The 21,468-nt window shown below is 31.1% G+C and overlaps 1 protein-coding gene and 1 long non-coding RNA gene across 2 annotated transcripts; one reads left to right on the top strand and one right to left on the bottom strand.

Annotated features, from left to right (window-relative positions):
- The first annotated feature begins 415 nt into the window (after positions 1–415).
- LOC139481220 (TAF5-like RNA polymerase II p300/CBP-associated factor-associated factor 65 kDa subunit 5L) lies at positions 416–21,300 on the top strand. Its single transcript, XM_071264388.1, has 15 exons — positions 416–538; positions 1,949–2,106; positions 4,525–4,643; positions 4,964–5,093; positions 7,333–7,396; positions 8,285–8,339; positions 9,592–9,787; positions 10,256–10,429; positions 11,750–11,862; positions 12,567–12,648; positions 13,385–13,496; positions 14,348–14,516; positions 17,269–17,391; positions 18,317–18,380; positions 18,928–21,300. Exons 1-15 carry the CDS (start codon positions 470–472, stop codon positions 19,040–19,042), a joined length of 1,743 nt encoding a protein of 580 aa, XP_071120489.1. The 5' UTR covers positions 416–469; the 3' UTR covers positions 19,043–21,300.
- LOC139481221 (uncharacterized) lies at positions 15,518–16,722 on the bottom strand. The gene is made up of 3 exons (XR_011654582.1): positions 16,612–16,722; positions 16,176–16,254; positions 15,518–15,613 (listed from the first exon to the last, which is right to left on the bottom strand). It is a non-coding gene; the product is annotated as an uncharacterized lncRNA (long non-coding RNA).
- Positions 21,301–21,468: the final 168 nt, after the last annotated feature.

Raw genomic sequence — 21,468 nt, 5'->3', positions numbered from 1 at the left:
TGGAATTACATTTAATCGAAAGCTTATCCAATTAGGTTTACAAATTGCCGAAAATCATATTCACATTTTACGAAGTATAGAAAATATCTTCAATTTCTGCACGTCGGAGCCATTAAAAATATGCCTTTTTCATTAAGCGAAAAAAGTAGACGATTTTTTTCAACTGCATTTAAAGGCAATTTGAGCCGCATGACCCTATATATTTTTTTGGTTGTAATGCAACACTGGCATTTCTAGTAACAGGAACTGCCACCCGTTTTTCGCTAGTTTGTGTAGTCTTCGAGAAAAAAAATACGGAACACTAGTGGTACCCTATGGAAAATGCATTACGAATAATTGCGCTCTTGTAACCATATAGTCATACCCTAATGATCCGATGAAACAAAATGTTGTATATGTTTTAGCTCTTCCGGAAGTATCCAGTAAAGGGGACATAACCTCTAATGACCAGAAAATTGAAAACTTGAGAATGAAACGAGTTCGTCACGAACAAATAGGTGCAATAGTTCAACATTATCTGAAAAGGAGACAGTACTTGGTAAAATAAAGTACTTTATGAATGTTTAAAATTATCTTGGACTGATAATCATTGTCCCAGAAATAAATTATGCAAGAGACAACTATATAGTTACTCTGTTAATAGAGTCTCATTTTACAAATATTTATCATTAGTTTTTTCGAATAAAAATTTATAGTACAAGTTAATTCCACACTGAAGGGACAACTAAGCAGCATAAACAAACCATATACGAAGTCCCAGTAAGGAGTGGCTCACTGCCCCTATTAAAATCCCCCTAATCCATATTCAATTGCGAAAATAGTTGAAGGTTTAGAAGGATAAAATAATATGAGGCAGGCATTACCTGTGAATGGGGACGAAGTCTATGATTTTTTTTTAAATCAACAATGTTAAAAAGAGAAACGGAAATATCGTAACGTTTCCGATTTTGGTTCTGTTGTTATGGATTTTAGTTGTGACGTTATTTAAGTTATGACGTCATATTCAATGTAAACAAATAAACGCTGTCATCAGATAACGTTTTTTTAATAACAAACATTTTTTTTTAAATGAATTAGTATTAAGTTCCTTTCTTAGACTGATAAATATACATTTTATTCCAAGTCTCATGTAAGCAAGACCGGAAATGGAAGTAGATTTTTGCGCAGATCCGGAAATCAAAAACGCGACAAAAAAATTGAACGATTTTGAGTTCATTAGTACAATGAAAAATTTTTGATGATTTTTTTTTTTTTTTTTTTTTTTTTTTTTTATTGAATTTTTTACTGTAAAAGGGGACTTCGTCCCCATATGAACATGTGATGAATATGTGTGATTAAGAAATAATTCTTTCATGCCATGCTCTAAGCTCATTTTATCATTGGTATGCATTATATTAGTCAATCTCTGAATACCGAGTGTAAGCATTGTAAGTGAGGTATTAAATTTTGACAAATATAATTCCTACCCATGTTAAATTGAGCATAGAGCATGGCATGATAGAATTATTTTGATTCTTATAGGAATGTTTTGAAATTTTGTACTTCCAAGCGGACCTATAATACACTCTTGAAATGTTGCCATTTTGATTTTAAGAACCAAAAACATTATAGAAAATCGACAGTTTGACAATAAAAAAAGAACAGCCACATTTAAACTTACTTTTATAATGTTTTGTTTAATTTCCTAGCTAGCAACACCAACAAAAATAACCATTTTGATTTCCCTGGCGTTGTTCAAAATTCATCTGACATTGCAATTTTAATTGTAACGTCAATAACGTGCAGCCCATGATTTATTGGAATTTATCCAAAGATAAAGAAGAAAGTCATATTAGAATATTGAATTTAACAAATAATGTGTACTAGTGGTGTTGATTGGGAGATTGTTACTTTTCTATTAATATTTTATACATTGATGATGTATTTGATGTTTGCTCTTTCTCTTCAGGCACCAGAACAACAGACGAGAAAAGAAACAAAATTGACGCACAATGTGGATGACATGGCCTTCAAGAATTTACTGAAAAGTGAATCCTCATCAGAAAATATGTTATCTCTTAGTAGTCCTTCAGGGGAAGCAAATCATTCTGAACATCAGTTTAACAGGTTTACATATTTATGCTTTACTGTATCGATACATGATATAAATAAGTTATACAGGAATTTCTGCTGTGTTAACATGAATCTGTTAATAGAAGTATACATAGTTATGCTGGTTATTTTTTTCAGTGAAAACTTTTCAAAGAAGCATGTTTCTAAAACATTAATATACATGTACCCAGGGCTTCCAAAACGGTCATATATTCCGGTCATTTGTATAATGTCCGGTAAAAGACCGGCTGGTCAAAGCATGAAACGGTCATATACTTTTTAGTTTTCAAGGCTTTTTCGGTCATTTTTACATAATTCACGTTCTTTTTTACCCAACCTTATGCCTTTAACATCATCACATTTCCGGTCATAAATGTGACATGATGATTAATTACTATCAAAACAACACCTACTTCAATACTTTCTAATTTTAATCAAGGCTAATTAGTAGTTGGACAGCTGAAATCTACCTGTTCAGGTGACAGGTGATCTATGTTTCAGCGGTTTGTTTCTAATTGATTTAGTCCAAAAGATTAAAATTATTAGAAATTAGTTTATCAACATGATTTGATGAAAAATTTAAAAAGGTTTTAAATGAAAAATCGTCAGAACTACGTCGTATGAACTAGAACACGTGCGCATGTGCACAGGTGGGAAATTTAATTATGCATCCTACATTTCTTCAAAAATGCTAAAATTATCATTGAAACATGTATCTAACGTTCGTTTCAAGTATTTTGATGAAGAAATAACGTGGAAAGACCTTCTTCACTCAGTCGTGCTTTGTAAACGTACACGGATTTTACGTATCCGTTTATGGTCCATGTTTTACCATTGTCAAGTCAACATCCGGTTGACCTCTCCAGTTAGAACAATGTGAAACGAAAGTAAAGTTTTTGACAAGTCATTTTGCACAAATAAAAAGTCTAAGGCAGATATGAGCACGCTGATGTGCACACTTTGAATGATGAACTGCCAATTAACAGTTACATCCGTACATCAAATTCATATCATATCAAAGTAAAGTTTAAAATCGTTTTTTTTTAATGTTATGTCAATCATTGGAATGGCCATCTGATTACCATAATTGCCTTTTGTGACTAAGTCTTAAGGGATTAAAATCGGGATCAGATATGAAATGTCCGGCTTGCTCAAATATTTTTTGGAAGCCTTGCATGTACCTTAATATTACATACCTGTATAACAATGTATAAGCACTTAAAAATAAAGGAGTTATAAAATGATTGCCAATGATACAACTATCCAACATAGACCAGGTCAGGGGGAAACAACTATAGGTCACTATAAAACTCTCATCAATGAACAAAACCTATACATGTATGGATGATATTGTATTATACTGTAATAACCTAAAAAGATCCTGGCTGGTCAAAATACATTTTACCCTTATCTGTCTTTGTGCATTTGACATTCTGAAATTGGTTTCCATTCTCTAACTTTTATTTGCCTCAACCAAATGTTATGAAACTTATACGCAGTGTTTACTATCACTAAACACAGATCAAGTTTGGATTTGGTTGGCATCACTTTCAATTTTGTAGAATTATTCTTAAAAACAAAGCTTATTACCACAAAATACAGATCTGGTTTGAATGTAAGTGGCATCACTTTTACTGTTTCACAGTTATGCCCCATAACAAATGCCCCAACCAAATGGTATGTCACATATACACAATGCTTATTACCACAGAACTCAGATCAAGTACAAATTTGGGTAGCTTCAATTGTACAGTTCTTGAGTTATGTCCCTTTATAGCATTTAACACATTCTGTATTTAATTATCAGGCTCCATGTGAATATCCTTTTCAATGTGATGCATTTTCATATCCATTGCTCTTTAATTTCCTCTTTATAGAATACTTGAAGTGAGCAATAATAGCTCACAGTTCCACTTGGTTTACCCATACTTTTTGAAAACTCCATTTTTGAAAGGACCTGAATTTGAATATTTCAAAGAGGCATTTCATTTCAACCCATATGTATAGCCAGGCTGTATTGCTTAAGAATAAAAGATTATTATATACTAAAAAAATATATCTTTATCATTACCACAGTATACAAAAGCAAATACAAAAAAGATCCTGTTTTCAATGAAAACATATCATTGTTTATTTGACTATGTTCTTATTCAAGTAATACTATGTCAATTGTTAGATCATACATCACTATTGTGCAAATGGCCACTTTCATTTAAAACAATTAAGTTGGTGTTGGTTAACGGTTTGCTTAATATTGAAACAAATTTACATCTATAAAAATTATTTTACCTTAAAGACATCGGACATGTTAGATCTTCAAATTGAATATTTGTAAAATTGATCAAGTTTAAAAATTATGAATTAGAGACCCACTACTAATAAAAGTTGAAAAATGTATTACATGTACATGATAATAACTATTTAATGTTTCAGATTTAGAAAGTATATCAACGATTCCCCTGAGCCTTACAGACAAGATTTACAGCTGATTTTACTTCCTGTTTTTGTGCAGCTATATTTAGAGCTATTGTTTAATAATCATAAAGTTCAAGGTAAAGATATGCACTAAATATTTTACATTGTGCATATGTGTTGCAATTTTTCATTTGAAAGGATGAATCAATATTATATAATTTAAATAAAATGTTTCACCATTAATAATATAATACACATTTCTCATTGTAAAAAATCACTTATAAAATATTAACGCCTTTCTAAAAAGTATTATGAGAGGAGGCTATTTTTAATGTACCAATTATTTTAGAAATAGATCAATGTCATTTGAAGGCAGAAATTTTAAATGTAAGTGATTTAAATTTTACATTAGAAGACGACTGCTTAGTATTATATAAATTATGTCTGTATGTTTCAGCAAACAAGTTCTACAGTAGGCATACCAAGCTTTTTGATCATAATGTGAAAAACAAAGCAACAGTAGAGCAGATCTATAAACTAAGTACGAGGGCTGATATGTTATCTTGTAAAGAAGTGACAGACTGGAGGTAATCATTTTTTAGCTCACCTGTCCCGAAGGGACAAGTGAGCTTATGCCATCACTTGGCGTCCGTCGTCGTCTGTCGTCGTCGTAAACTATTTCAAGAATCTTCTCCTCTGAAACTACTGGGCCAAATACTTTCAAACTTTAACTGAATGTTCCTTAGGGTATCTAATTTATAAATTGTATCCGAAGTTTTGATCTATCAACAAACATGGTCGCCATTGCTAAAAATAGAACATAGGGGTCAAATGCAGTTTATGGCTTATAACTCAAAAACCAAAGCATTTAGAGCAAATCTGACATGGGGGAATATTGTTTATCAGGTCAAGATCTATCTGCCCTTACATTTTCAGATGAATCAGACAACCCGTTGTTGGGTTGCTGCCCCTGAATTGGTAATTTTAAGGAAATTTTGCTGTTTTTGGTTATTATCTTGAATATTATTATAGATAGAGATAAACTGTAAACAGGAATAATGTTCAGCAAAGTAAGATTTACAAATAAGTCAACTTGACGGAAATGGTCAGTTGACCCCTTTAGGAGTTATTGCCCTTTATAGTAAATTTTTAACCATTTTTCGTAAATCTTAGTAATCTTTTACAAAAATCTTCTCCTCTGAAACTACTGGGCCAAATACTTCCAAACTTTAACTGAATGTTCCTTAGGGTATCTAGTTTGTAAATTGTATCCGAAGTTGTGATCTATCAACAAACATGGTGGCTATTGCTAAAAATAGAACATAGGGGTCAAATGCAGTTTTTGGCTTATAACTCAAAAACCAAAGCATTTAGAGCAAATCTGACATGAGATAATATTGTTTATCAGGTCAAGATCTATCTGCCCTGAAATTTTCAGATGAATCAGACAACCTGTTGTTGGGTTACTGCCCCTGAATTGGTAATTTTAAAGAAATTTTGCTGTTTTTGGTTATTATCTTGAATATTATTATAGATAGAGATAAACTGTAAACAGCAATAATGTTCAGCAAAGTAAGATTTACAAATAAGTGAACATGACGGAAATGGTCAGTTGACCCCTTTAGGAGTTATTGCCCTCTATAGTCAATTTTTAACAATTTTTCGTAAATCTTAGTAATCTTTTACAAAAATCTTCTCCTCTGAAACTACTGGGCCAAATACTTCCAAACTTTAACTGAATGTTCCTTAGGGTATTTAGTTTGTAAATTGTATCCGAAGTTATGATCTATCAACAAACATGGTCGCCATTGCTAAAAATAGAACATAGGGGTCAAATGCAGTTTTTGGCTTATAACTCAAAAACCTAAGCATTTAGAGCAAATCTGACGTTGGGTAATATTGTTTATCAGGTCAAGATCTATCTGCCCTGAAATTTTCAGATGAATCAGACAACCTGTTGTTGGGTTGCTGCCCCTGAATTGATAATTTTAAGGAAATTTTGCTGTTTTTGTTTATTATCTTGAATATAATTATAGATAGAAATAAACTGTAAACAGCAATAATGTTCAGCAAAGTAAGATCGTCAAGAAACATAGCGCCTATGGCTAAAATAGAACATAGGAGAAAATGATTATTTTTTTTGGCTTTTGAAGAAAATAGGACGATCCAAAAAACATTTAAATAAATTGAAAAGCCAAAATAATCATTGATGAGAGATTTAACCAAAAGAATTAAGGTGAGCGATTCAGGCTCTTGAGAGCCTCTTGTTTTCAAAATCAACTACAATGTTAGGATACAATATCGTTTTCTAAAAGATATTTTCTTAAAAGATTAGCAATGCTGGATGTTCAGTGGCAAATATTACATTCAAAAACATGGTGCTAGAGGCTCTCGAACTTTCAGTAAGTGTGAGCTTTTGCTTTGTGTTTATAGCCTTATTGTGATTTTGATATAAGATCCAAAATATAATTTATAAATAATCTCGACATATCTTTTTGTTGATCATTCAAAAAGAAAGATTGAGTTAGTCAGCATATCGTTGAAAAATCATTAGAGAAACAGATTTTACCCTAAAATCTTGTGCAATACAATATTTATATACTCTCGACAATGTTCTGCACTCCTCATCTTTTTTTATTAGAAAATTTAACTGTCTCCAGTGGATAATTATTGTATCACAATGTATATGTATTATGCAATCAACCTTTCTTATATACGAATGTAGATCATCAAATATGGGAAATTTATGTTCTCTTTCATGAAGGTTACTGCTAGCAGACTTTTTGTTGAATGCATAATAAAAATGACAATCATTTTGTTCTATAGGGACAATAAATACCAAATTAAAATGAGTGAAGAAGCTCTAGACTATATAAGAAGATATATTAAGGTAAAATTAATGTTTAACGTAAGAATTGTAGTAGTTGTGAATTTTTCCTCACTATGCAGTAGACTTCACCAAATCATATATACGATCGGCTATTGTAAATATATATTTTTTTCAAAACACCAAACTCTTTCCTATATGATATGTTAATTTTATCGTGTAATCAAATATCAGATATTAGAATATATCTGCAAATTTGATAAGAATATTCATGAAATTATGGTCAAAAGTCAAAACCATGCACAATCGGTTATTTTCAATGTTTTTCTGACATTTAAATAAATAGAATAATTGGATATTTTTTGTTGACATTTTTGGCATCTGATTTGCCAGATTCTCCTGAATTGTTTTACCTTAACAACGACAAGCCTTTCATCACTAATTGAAAATTTATGCACCATTGTTATTTTTCCTGCACAAGACTTAAATGAGGTCATGCACGATTGTTAATTTTATCACAAAAGACTTTCAGGAGGTGAATAGTATACAAAAATGTGTTATATTTGCTTGTCAAATTTTAATATCTGCCATATATTTTGTCACTTTAGTATGATAGTATCCCTTTAACCTGACAGTGCGTTAAGAAAAAATCCCAACAGCATCATTATACATTTATGTGAAAAACACAGTTTGAATATAAAGCTGACAAAATATTTTCAAAAGCATTTTTAAAATACATCAATATGAATAGAACTGTTCCTTTTATTTAGTTCTTAAGCTATACACTTACACATAATTATTTATCTTGAATATACTTAGACTTTAAATTGCCAGGAAGGACTACACATTCAAAGAATTTTATATATATATATAATTATATATTTATTTTACAGCAGGAAGGACTACAGATTCCAAAGATATTATATATATAATTTTATATTTATTTTACAGCAAGAGGAGAACACTATGATTGTACAAGTGTTTAACAAATATGTTAAGGTAGAAGGTATGTATCTTTATAAAAGTTTATTTTGACTTGAATTGTGTAAAGATTGAATCACCAGAATTGGCAAGTCTTGCTATCAAAAAATACTGCCAATATTTGATTCAGTCCGAAGATCATTTGTCAAGAAATTGTGTCTTGAGTAAATGCAAATTTGATTGATTAAATTTTTGTGTTTAAACTGCATTTTCAGCACTATTTGCTATTTTTGTGGGATTAATTTCTTTCCTTAAGCAAGAACAATGCTACTGCAAAAAGTACCATACATTAAAGGTCATGAACAAGAAAACAGTGGTGGTACATAACATTACAGGGAGATAACTCTGTAAAAATCAGCTGAACAGTTTAATTATGTTCCATTTTAAGGCTATATTAAGCTTCTCAATGATCAAAAATGGGTGCTGTCAAACTGCTATATATCCAATGAATTTTTATACCCCCGCTTTGAAAAAAAGTGGGGTATACTGTTTTACCTCTGTCAGTCCATCAGTCCGTCCGTCCCATGAATATTTTTCGTCACATTTTTCTCAGGAACTACACTACCAGGATTTCTGAAATTTGGTTTCAGGCTTGATATAAGTCAGCTATACTGTGTGATGTGTTTTCAGATTCATCACTCGACAACTTCCTGTTTACCGAACACTTGTATCATTTTTACACCTGATAGCCAATTTGAAAAATTTTCGTTACAATTTTCTCAGGAACTGCACTACCAGGATTTCTGATATTTGGCTTCAGACTTGATATAAGTCAGCTATACCGTGTGATGCGTTTTCAGATTCATCACTCGACAACTTCCTGTTTACCGAACACTTGTATCATTTTTACACCTGATAGCCAAGTTGAAAATTTTTCGTCACATTTTTCTCAGGAACTGCACTACCAGGATTTCTGATATTTGGTTTCAGACTTGATATAAGTCAGCTATACCGTGTGATGCGTTTTCAGATTCATCACTCGACAACTTCCTGTTTACCGAACACTTACCATTTTACATTTTTACACCTGATAGCCAAGTTGAAAATTTTTCGTCACATTTTTCTCAGGAACTACACTACCAGGATTTCTGATATTTGGTTTCAGACTTGATATAAGTCAGCTATACCGTGTGATGCGTTTTCAGATTCATCACTCAACAACTTCCTGTTTACCAAACACTTGCATATTTTTACACTGTTAATATTATCCACTTGCGGCGGGGGTATCATCAGTGAGCAGTAGCTCGCAGTTTCACTTGTTTTTTATTTCATTACAGTTGCTGAACCTGAATGTAAAAATCAACAGTTGGAATTGAAAGAAAATAAACAAATTACAAACGGGGAAAAGTTAGAAGATCAACAGTCCTCATCGGAATCTATGAAATTGTTAAAACAAGCCATTAAAAGTGTACGGGAAGGACAACCATCTGTGTCATCTATATGTTTTTATACATATATAAACGCATATCAAGGGTAAGAAGACATTATTTAGCAAATATGTGTAGTCATCAAATCAAAAATCAAAAATTTCAGTATTCTTAAAATCTTTTATTTTGTCAGAAATATGCATGGGTGTAAAAAATAAAACAGAGTACATGTATGCATTACAGATGTAATCTGAACATTTTTCTATCGATTATTAAAAAAAATCTGTCCAATGAGTATAATGATTATCCCTAAGCTTTTTTTCATGTTTCATGGTTATTTATAAATATACATTTTTAGATTAAATACTGTTAGGGGGTTCAATTTTGCAGGGTTTGAAATTCAGGATTTCGAATACCAAACTGTTTTTGTTAGGTTTTATTTTCTTGTCTTTGATAATAAACTTCCATAAAAACAAATTCAGACAAGAAGAAATTTCATGTTGTTATGACAATTGACATTAGCAATAATTTTCAATTTTACAGTGACAAAGATATTTTTTGTGATTATTTGTAGACTGTGCAGTGTAGATATATCATCTGACCAGGGTATGATTAGTTCTGGATTTGAGGACTCTTCTATCAAAATATGGAGTGTATCTCCTGGCTCTCTACAAACCAAAGAAACTGACACGGATCCATCCAAACTATTCCTGGCAGCTGATTACTGGAATGTAGAATCAGAGGAAAGGTTAGATATTACTAATAAGTCTATTGATAGCAGTAAATATTGTTATTTCAGAATTTGTTGTGTGCAGTCAATATTTTGTTTTAATTAATTAATGTCTGGTGTGTGTTATATTTTAAAAGTGTGTGTGTTTACTACTTTATAAATATACCGTCTATGCTTCATGTGGATTATAAATGCTCTATATATAGAGAGCTTATGTTTAAATGTACCAACTGCAAAAAAAAAGTTAGAGATCCCTTTTTTAGTTGTCTCCCTTATGAGGGACATTAATTTTCATTTACAATGGAGAGCTAGCAGAAAGAGTAAATTTACCTGTGCGTAATGTGAGTAATCTTTAAGGTTTTTAAATCTTTTAATTACATTAATTTGTCTGGTATAGAACCAGTCTACAATTGACAAAGGGAAGTAATTTGTTTAAAAAGTGTGTAATAACAGAATCAAATAGGTAATTGGCAAATGGACTATTGTAATTTGAGATTATTTTATGGATAACAGATAATTTATAATATGCAATTTCCATTTAGTCTGATCATAGTGTATAAAATTAAACGTTAGATTTTATTTTTGTGATGTTCTTCTTGTCATATTTTGTACAATAGTCAGTAGAAAAACCTCACATTTAGTTTCTGAATTTATAATTTTCTGTAACTTTAATTTATTATTTCAAGGTTATCATCCCTTTCCATTGATAAAAAGTTGGGATAAGAAATTTTGAGGATTGTGGATGAGAATGGGTAGACAATGAAATAGAACCTTGCAATTTCTACAATGGATGATTTTGAGACAATAATTGATACAAATATGTCATTGCATTTTAAATCGAATCATAATTCTTTTTTATTTTTTCTGGTCTGTGTGACCTTCCGTCTGTTTGTTTGTTTGTATGTCCGTCACGGTCCGTTCATCCCGCTTCAGATTAAAGTTTTTGGTCAAGGTAGTTTTTGATGAAGCTGAGGTCCAATCAACTTGAAACTTGGTACACATGTTCCTTATGATTTGATCTGTCTAATTTGAAAGCCAAATTAAACTTTTGACCCCAATTTCACAGTCCACAGAACATAGAAAATGAAAGTGCGAGTTTCAGGTTAATGTTTTTGGTCAAGGTAGTTTTTGATGAAGTTAAAGTCCAATCAACTTGAAACTTAGTGAACATGTTCCCTATGATATGATCTTTCTAAGTTTAATGCCAAATTAGAGATTTTATCCCATTTTCATGTCCACAAAACATAGAAAATTATAGTGCGGATGGGGCATCTGTGTACTGGGGACACATTCTTGTTTCACAAAAGTTTAATCTCACAGTAATAATTTATTTTTCAGCTCACCAAAATATGAAGAAAGTGTAACTTTAAAGGCACATAATGGTGCGGTGTATAAAACCTGTTTCTTTAATCAGCTACCATATTTGTTATCTGGATCTGAAGATGGCTCAGGTCAGTCTTTGAAAACCTTACATCCTGTCATTAGCCTTTATTAGGAAGAAGAATGCTTCAAAAGTCAACAAAATTGAGGTGGATGGGGAGTCTTTTTGTGTGATAAAAAAGAAAACTATACCAAGAATGTTAAGATAAATTGTGATAAGATAGCTCTTATAACATGCTTTCAGATAAGAAAAAGAAAATATGGGATCACCGGATTTGTTTTCTTGCTACATATTAAAATAGGCAAACTCACAACACTTTCTATTATAAAAGTTACTTCATCTGAGTTTTCTTGATTTCTACCTGAGCTATCTCCCCTTATGTTGCAAAGTGGGGAAAAATGAATCAAATAAAAAATTAAATTTCTATATTATCATGAAAAGTCTTGCGCATGAATAATATACTACTTTCAAAAGTTGCAAATTTCATTTAAGAATTAGACCAATTGTTATCTGCTACTTCAAAATCCAAGATGGATAAAGACACCCCAGCCACCTTTATAATTTTAACCACCAAATTCATATCATTAAAGATTTCATTTTAATCCAATATTACACAGATACATACCAAAATCATATCATATAAAATACTGCAAAAACTCATTCTGATTTATTCAGTGGTTTTGTCAAAAAGTGTGTTTAATTGAACAATGGAAAACATTTAAATCACTTATAAAATCTCATTATTTTCTATATCATTTTATATGTATTTTATAGTCAGACTATGGGACTTAGATAGTTTTACTAACAAAGTGTGTTACAAAGGCCATAATTATCCAGTATGGGATATTGACATCAGGTATGGACTATTTTAAAAGGTTTATTTTAATCCCTCAACCCATTCACCAGGGCATTCAGTGTTACCACTTATCAATACCAATACCAATATTGTAGCATTATAAAGCTTAGAAAGTAAATACCCACAAACTACTTCTTATGGAAAATCAAACAGTAAAAGTTGGATGGTTTCAGAAATTGAAAAGTTTAAAAAGAAAGAAAATATTTATTGATGACATTAATCCAAAAACAAACTATCTCTTACACAGGAAGGTAGTTTAAAAAAACCCAATTTACTTCTTTTGCATATTTTTTACTGTTCTGCTATGTTAAGTGTTTTTACAATATTTGGTTTAATTGAGGCATGACTGTAAAAAAAAATTCTGTTGATGAAGAAATAACATAAAAAATGTGGTGCACACTGAACAACAGGCCTAAAAACAGAAAAAGTAATAGTCATTTCTTATATATAATATAATTTAATTCTAAATTCCATTTTAAACTGTAGTAAATCATGAAAAAAATATGTCTATGAGCTGATAAACAAAACATCAGTCAATCAGAAGATGTGTTACATCCAAAATTAAATTATTTGATGATAGACTTACATGAATTAATATAAATTCTAAAATGTAATCTTTCTTTTGGATTGTAACACACATTTATTTTAAATGAAAACAAGTATTGGTATGACAGATTTATTTTTTGAAGAATTTTGTTATTAACAGACTTTATAAATGATTTTTGTTTTGTTACAGCAATAGTAATGACTACTTTACAAGTTGTTCCCAAGATAGAACAGCTAAGCTGTGGACAACAGACAGAATATACCCTCTTAGGTCATTTGTAGGTCATACAGCAGACATAGATGTAAGTGTATGTTTGTTATAAAAGCTATACATATGTGAGCATGCTTTACTGTGCAATGTTTTTAATATCCATCATTCATCTTATAAAAGTTTTAAATATGTAAATATTTGCAAATTTATTTTAACCAAGTACTTTTATGCTTGTAAGTTTAATGAATTTTTATTAAATGCCTAGCACACAGGTGATAGATTTAAGAAGATGTGGTATGAGTGCCAATGAGACTATTTTCCATCCATGTCACAATTTGTGGAAAGTAATTCAATGTAGGTCAAAGTACGACCTTCAACACAAGAGCCTTGGCTCACACAAAAGAGCAAGCTATAAAGGGCCCTAAAATGACAAGTGTAAAACCAATGGTCTAATCTATATAAAAAACGAGAACCCCTTACGAATCACATCAACAATTGACAATCACTGAACAACTATACCAAAGCATGCTATACTGTGTTGTTATGAAATAGAAGTTCCTTTATAATATAAGTTCCAAATATTATTTCCACAAGAATAAATATTACAGTAAATGTTCCTAATTGAATAAATGGTATAGAATATTTGTTCCAACAGGAATACATGTTACGACATGGTTATAACAAAGTTTCTAGTGGAACATCTGTTAAGGGGAACAAATATATGTTGACAGTGTAATGGTTTAAATAGCCATCATTCATCGTCTATGTTTTTTGAATACTTATAGTTGGCTACCATAAGTCAGCAGTAGATCACAGTTCAACTTCCTATAACATATGTATACTGGTTTTAATTATTATTTTTCATGTTTATCTTTAACAGATTTTAAATGGTTCTTATGTTGAAAATACTGATATAATTTATTTGAAATGTTATTTCTTCAGTGTGTCAAGTTCCATCCCAATAGCAACTACATAGCAACTGGTTCTAGTGATAGAACTGTACGTCTCTGGAGTTTACAGGACGGGAAGAGTGTTAGACTAATGCAGGGGCATAGAGGAACCATTCTGGCGTTAGCATTCTCACAAAATGGACAGTATTTAGCATCAGCAGGTAAATTGAATATTCTGAAAAAAGGATTTCATTATTAATTCGCCTATTCAGAATCTGATGCATTCTGGGTAATATTTTCAAAAACGTACACCAAAACGTTAGCATTGGGTTAAAACGTTCTAAATAATGGAAATTCAACATAACGTTATTTTCATTTTGGTGTACGAACAATGAAATCCAAATTGTCCTTTAGATTCTGAATAGGCGAATTGGTTTATTATAAAGCAGTGATAGTATATAGGTGTAATACCACCATTGATTTTTCCCTATTAGTCTTTGTTAAATTGGCACTTTTAAAAAAATCGTACAGTATTTACCTTTATTTCAACCAAAGAAATACTTTGCATGTGTAAAGTTCAATCCTTTCCAGTGATACAGTGAAAATTTCACACTACATTTCATTGCATATAAGAAAGTAACTACCGGCGGGGGTAGACAACCCAATTTTTACACTGTTATTTACTGGTTACCTGCTTTGGTAACTATGTAACCGTAACGTTCCAAAATATTTTATAATACCATCAAATAAAAAAAGAATGATGCTTTCAGACACCCAACATACATATTTACGACTCATAAAAATTTAAGTGCATTGAAATGCAGGGTTAATTTTCTACAAATGTCAAATTCAAGGGAATATTTTTTTAGGCCTACTTTCGTATGCAACCGGATGTGACGTACCATGATTTGGTGGTATTACACCTAAAGAACACCTAAATGTCAAATAAACTTAATGCAATTTTTTCCCCTCCAATTGCAAGTTATTTCAAGCATAACTGTCAAGTTTTGTCTCAGTCAGAACTATAGTTTCAGGGAAAATCACTATAGAGTAAGGCCATATCCTACGGCAATTTCAGTCCAATTTCTTCGAAAAATCCTAATTTCAGTGTATCATTATAAAATGCAGTGTTGACTAATATCTGATCATAAACTCATGATATATGCATTCAAACAATTAAATAGAATACAAAAGACAACTTTAAGATGATAAACAATTTTATTGCACCTTTTAGAGTTCATTTGAAGGTCTATTTTGGTCTGTTTTGGTCCATTTTTCCTCCTTCCTTCCTTTTTCATCAAAACCTGATATCTTTTGTCTAAAAAATAAAAAAAATGTGATTATTTTCCCACAAAAATGAAATAAATGTAATGTTAAATCAATGATTTAAGTGTTTTAGCTGAAAGAACTGTCTCTATAAATGTTAACAGTCTACACGGAAGTTTCTATAAGCCCTTATGTGTAACTTGAGTTTTTGGTCTGTTCCCCTAGTGTGAGAAATAACGGTTCCCTTTCAGTCAATCATTTATTGCTACTGGTATCAAAGTCTTTTTATTTACTCATAACAGTATATTTCTAATAGGTTTACACAAAAAGTCCACTTTCTTGTATTTTACATTAGAAAATGGGGAGAAAGAGTAATAAAAAAATACCTCAAAATGTTTTTAAAAAGGGTTATGTCCCTTGGAATGCTGGTACAAAAAATAATTGGTAAGAATTATAAAGTTTAAGTATGTGAGACTGGATTCTGATGTTTATAAATCCAGGACAAATAAGTGTTTAGATGAGTTATTGTCTGTGCAAAATGTAGACGGCACAATGGCAAATTGTAAACTTTTGCGGCCAAAACAAAAAAAAACATGATGATAGTTGATACATACTTTAATGCTGAAGTGTCATCTGCAGACCAATTCACATATAAGATTTTTCAACAGAATGCTCTTCAGAACATGGTTAACACTGAAATAAAAAAATTCACATGTTGTATAAACAAAACAAAAACTGTAAGGGTAATTTAAAATATAACACAGTAATCTAAATACAGCTTCGTCTGTCCACCCATTTGACTAAGAAAACACTCGTAAACCCCCATTTCAATGCAATTTTACCTCAAACGTACTTTCTGTGTCTAAATCCATTCCGAATAGTCCATGTTTACAATGTATGAACTGGTTTATTAATAACTTTTAAAAATGAAAGTACAATAGGGTCACGAGTGCACATTTAGTTTCCCTAAATAGGTGTAATACCACCATTGATTTTTCCCTATTAGTCTTTGTTAAATTGGCACTTTTAAAAAAATCGTACAGTATTTACCTTTATTTCAACCAAAGAAATACTTTGCATGTGTAAAGTTCAATCCTTTCCAGTGATACAGTGAAAATTTCACACTACATTTCATTGCATATAAGAAAGTAACCACCGCCGGGGGTAGACAACCCAATTTTTACACTGTTATTTACTGGTTACCTGCTTTGGTAACTATGTAACCGTAACGTTCCAAAATATTTTATAAGACCATCAAATAAAAAAAGAATGATGCTCTCAGACACCCAACATACATATTTACGACTCATAAAAATTTAAGTGCATTGAAATGCAGGGTTAATTTTCTACAAATGTCAAATTCAAGGGAATATTTTTTTAGGCCTACTTTCGTATGCAACCGGATGTGACGTACCATGATTTGGTGGTATTACACCTAAATATACATGGATATATTAAAAGGGAATTCATATATTATGTAGTTATTAGATTATCTTATATGACTTAAAAACAAATAATATTTAAAAGTAATATTGCCATGAACTATATTTATAGAAGAAGCCTTGGTTTGAATGACACTGACTTTAAAATTTTATAAAAACAAAAACAAAAGTAAATTCAAGGTTAAATATTCTATGTTTCTTTTAAACACTATCAAATATTATTAGGGGGAAAATGTTATATTTTATGTTTACTTCTGATTTTCAGGAGATGACAGAAGAATCCGTGTATGGGACTTGAACACAGGGACTTTGTTTAAAGAGCTTAGAGGTCATACAGAAACAGTACATGCTTTGTCCTTCAACAAAGACAGTACACTACTAGCTTCAGGTTTGGTCACTTTTACAAATAAACTTATTTGTTTTTATTACTCTGGCCTTTTTTCACGATATATCTTGTGACCAAAATTAGACCAAAAAGATAATATGTTAAACTGAGGTCCAACTCTTTGTGCATTTAATTTTGTTCCAATCAGTTAGCTCTATTTTTTGTTGAACCAAACAAATGTGATTCTTGGTAAATCCTGTGTGGCTTACAAGCCAATGTTTGTAGTGATACTTGTAAAAAGTCTATGCACTTATCATATACCGTATAGCGGGTTACTTTCACAGGTGTCAAATTTTGATTTTCATTGAATAAGGTATACGAAATATTTTGGCGGTTATTATTTTGGTGGATTCAAAACTTATATCAATACCTTTGCATGTGCACTTTTAAGTTAGTGGAATGTATTTTGGATTTTGTTCTCTCCGCTAAAAATCAGCAAAAATTTATAACCCGCGAATTTGATTCCATGCATATATTTGATACATATGTAAATAATTTAATTTTGGATGTAACGCGTCTTCTGATTGGCTGACGTTATTTTAAGAGCCCATAGACATAATTTAGTCATGTGACTGTGACGTCATCAACGTTTTTTTATGGTTTTCTACGGTTTAAAATGGAATTTAGAATTAAATTATAAGAAATGACTGTAATATTTTTTCTGTCTATTCGAAATAACATAAAAATGTGGTGCACACTGTTAAATAACCCGCTACGCGCGTTATTCAGTGTGCACCAAATTTTTTATGTTATTTCTTCATAGACAGAAAAAATATTACAGTCATTCCTTAATTATAAACTTTTTGAAATTATCATGAAATTTTACCAGCCAATCAGCAACTATAGCTTTTTTGGTCTAATAAAGGAGTAGTATCCATATATATTCAGACAATAAAGAATGTAATTAATTCTAGTTGTATATCTGTAGGTGGAATAGATTGCTGTATCAAGGCTTGGGATGTTAGGAAAGGTGTCAACAATAACAACACAGTGTAAGTAAACAATTATCAACTCAGGTGAGTATATACAATGACCTCATTTAAAGGTGCAGTGTTTAACCTGTTAACTTTATATCAATGAACATGTGAATATCATGTCTATCAATCAGAGACCAAAGGACAATAATGTGTAAACAACTAAAGGGCATTGTATGGTCTTTATCAATAAGCATTCCCATACCGTATATTTAGTTAAAAAAAAGGCTACTACATGACAAAATGGTATAATTTTCCCAATGAAACAACTTTCCACCAAATAACATAGACATTAACAACTTTACAGTAGGGCACCATACAGCCTTCAACAACTAGCAAAACCGGTATTGCATAGTCAGTTACGAAAGGACCCAAAAATTACATTTTGTTAGTTTAAAAGAATTGCATTTATTTTTGATCAACAATAAATCAAATATAATAGAATCTTGAAAGTTTAACATAGTCATGGATGCTAATTAGTTTTGTTTGACTACTAACCTTAAGAAATTTTACTTCTCAAACACTGCTTCATGTAGTTTTAGTACATTTTTTTTCTCTTTTTCAGTGTGGATGGACATACAAGTGCAGAAATGATAGGAAGTTATCAGACTAAATCTGCAACAGTCATATGGTTAAATTATACCAAGCATAATGTTTTACAGGCAGCAGGAACTGTATAACACAGCTTATATAACATCCATAAGATCCTGACATGGCAGGACATGGCTAGGATTCTACAGGCAGCAGGGATTGTGCAACATAGGTGAGACACCTGAGATGATGGGTATGGCTACAAGTCAACAAACCATTCGACACCTGACAGGACAGGTATTGCTAGGATTCTACAGACTGCAGGGATTGTGTTACATTGTGAAACACCTGATATGACAAGTATTGCTAGAAATCTAGTTAGCAAAGGACCGCATGCATTAGACACCTGACATCGCAGGTATTGCTAGGAGTGGCAAGGTGTATGAATTCATTCAGAATAAACAGTTGTACAGGCAGCAGGGGCCATGTTATATCTGTTACTCACCTTACATGACAGGTTTTCTTATGTGTTGAGATTCAAAATGAACAGTTACACAGGTATCATATGGTAAATATCTATCATGCCAGCCAAAGGAGGCATATTTTTGGTCAGTGATGGATCAAAATTGAATTTGAATTGTGAAATGGTTTGATATTCAGAAAATTTGTCATAGGGCAATTGTGAAAAAATGAACTATGAGATAAGAAAGCAAAAGCATTAGTAAACTCAAAATATGAAAAGATTTCATACTTAATATTTATTTGTTTTATGCAGAAGGTGCTTATATTTTTTTTAATTTTTGTAACTGGAATAATAATCTACCTGTTGAAGAGAGATAACTTAATAAATATTACCTCATTTCTTCAATTCTATGTGAAAAATTAAGATGAGTTACTAGTCAGAATAATTTGATCCAGGACAAGTTAAATTTTGAAAGACACATGTTTAACCAATCTCATTTCTGACAATTTTTTAAGAATTTCACTTGCATATGTTTCATGAACTACTAAAGCTTTTCTTGGTGCAATAATTTTATAAGAGTGGTGAGAGTATGTTAAATCTTAATACACCTGTTTATGGGACGATTTATGGTGTGCCTCTGTTTATCTGCAATATGTCAAACAATTGCTCAAAAAGATTTCACCTATTTTTATAAAATATCTATGAATTGTTAATATCTATTGACGTAAGCTCCCTTTTGTTTTTATAAATTTTAGTTTTTACGTTTCCAAGTAATGAGATTTTATTCATATATGGTGACTGGTTTATGTGTACACAAATGTACTATAATATGCTCCCTTATAAATTTTTGATATGAGATTGAGGAGTTATGGAACTTATTCTTTGAAAAAGCTATTGGTGTATCCTTTGCTCATGGTGCAGCTCTTTATTATAGAATGTTGTTCTGACCTTTTTGTTATACGACCGCAAAAATTTTTTGCGTCATATAATGCTATCATGTCGTCGTCCGAAGACGCATTTAGTTTCCAGACAATACCTTTAGTTTTAGTGAATGGATCTCTATAAATTTTTACCAGACGGTTTAATACCACTAAAGGAAGGTTGGGATTGATTTTGGGGGTTAAGATACCAATAGTTCAGTAATTAGGGGCCAAAAAGGGGGCCCAAAATGAGCATTTTTGCAGTTTTCAAACAATAACTTGTGTTTAAGTGTATGAATCTCTCTGAAATTATTCCACACGTTTCCATACCATGAAGGGATGGTTAGGATTGACTTTGGGGGTTATGGCTCAAAATGTTGTGGTCAATGGACAATTTTAAGACAATTTAAAAGCAGTGTAAGGGAGGTAATTCAAAAAACATTTAATATATAATGTTGGGTATGTTCAGATATACCTCCCTTACACTTCTTGTAAATTATATATAAAGGAATGTCAGGTTTTGGACTAATTGCAAAAAAGGGGGGTGGTAGTAGTTTTTACTTTTACTTAAAGTATCAAAAACATCTACATACTTCATATACAGAAATAGTTGATATCAACTTTTTTCCAAATAAAAAAACTTCCAAAAAATATTCATTGATTCTTTTGATGAGACTGAGAAAAGGAATTATTATTTTGATTGATTATATATTTTGGTGTTTTCAATGAATATTTATTTTACAGTTGATACCTATTTTCTTGCTGTTAGTATGTCATCCCTCAATATATCAAACTGACTTTCATTATATGGTTTAAACACCAATCAATCAATTTTTCATTTTTTTTAAAGGTTTTTTTACCATTATTTGTATGAGCATTTCAAAAATATAATCATACAGATCATTCATCTAAATTGATATTGCAAGTTGTGTTAATTTTAAGCAATGTAAACATTTCAGGCAGCTATGGTGTTGTTATTTATTTGTTATCAGTTGTTATTTGAAATAAATTGTTATTTATTAAATAGTTATACAATTTTTTACACAAAACAATTTTTGTCTTCCATGTAACTAACTCAGTGACTGCAGTGATATCTCTTTGTATAACGCTACATATTTCAGAAGAAAGAGGAGCTAGGTAATCCATTATGGTTTACAGATGCCTTATGATCTGTAGTTTCTGTCTGGCATAT

Source organism: Mytilus edulis, chromosome 7 (assembly GCF_963676685.1).
Source record: "Mytilus edulis chromosome 7, xbMytEdul2.2, whole genome shotgun sequence".
In the NCBI taxonomy this organism is placed as follows: Eukaryota; Metazoa; Mollusca; class Bivalvia; order Mytilida; family Mytilidae; genus Mytilus; species Mytilus edulis.
The sequence above is the reverse complement of the archived record's forward strand: the minus strand, read 5'-3'. Positions and strand labels throughout refer to the sequence as shown.

Coding starts and splice junctions, on each gene's coding strand:
- LOC139481220 (XM_071264388.1), top strand. CDS start 470: ATGAAACGAGTTCGTCACGAACAAATAGGTGCAATAGTTCAACATTAT. Junction 11,863..12,566: donor TGGATCTGAAGATGGCTCAG/GTCAGTCTTTGA, acceptor TGTATTTTATAG/TCAGACTATGGGACTTAGAT. Junction 14,517..17,268: donor ACAGTATTTAGCATCAGCAG/GTAAATTGAATA, acceptor TCTGATTTTCAG/GAGATGACAGAAGAATCCGT.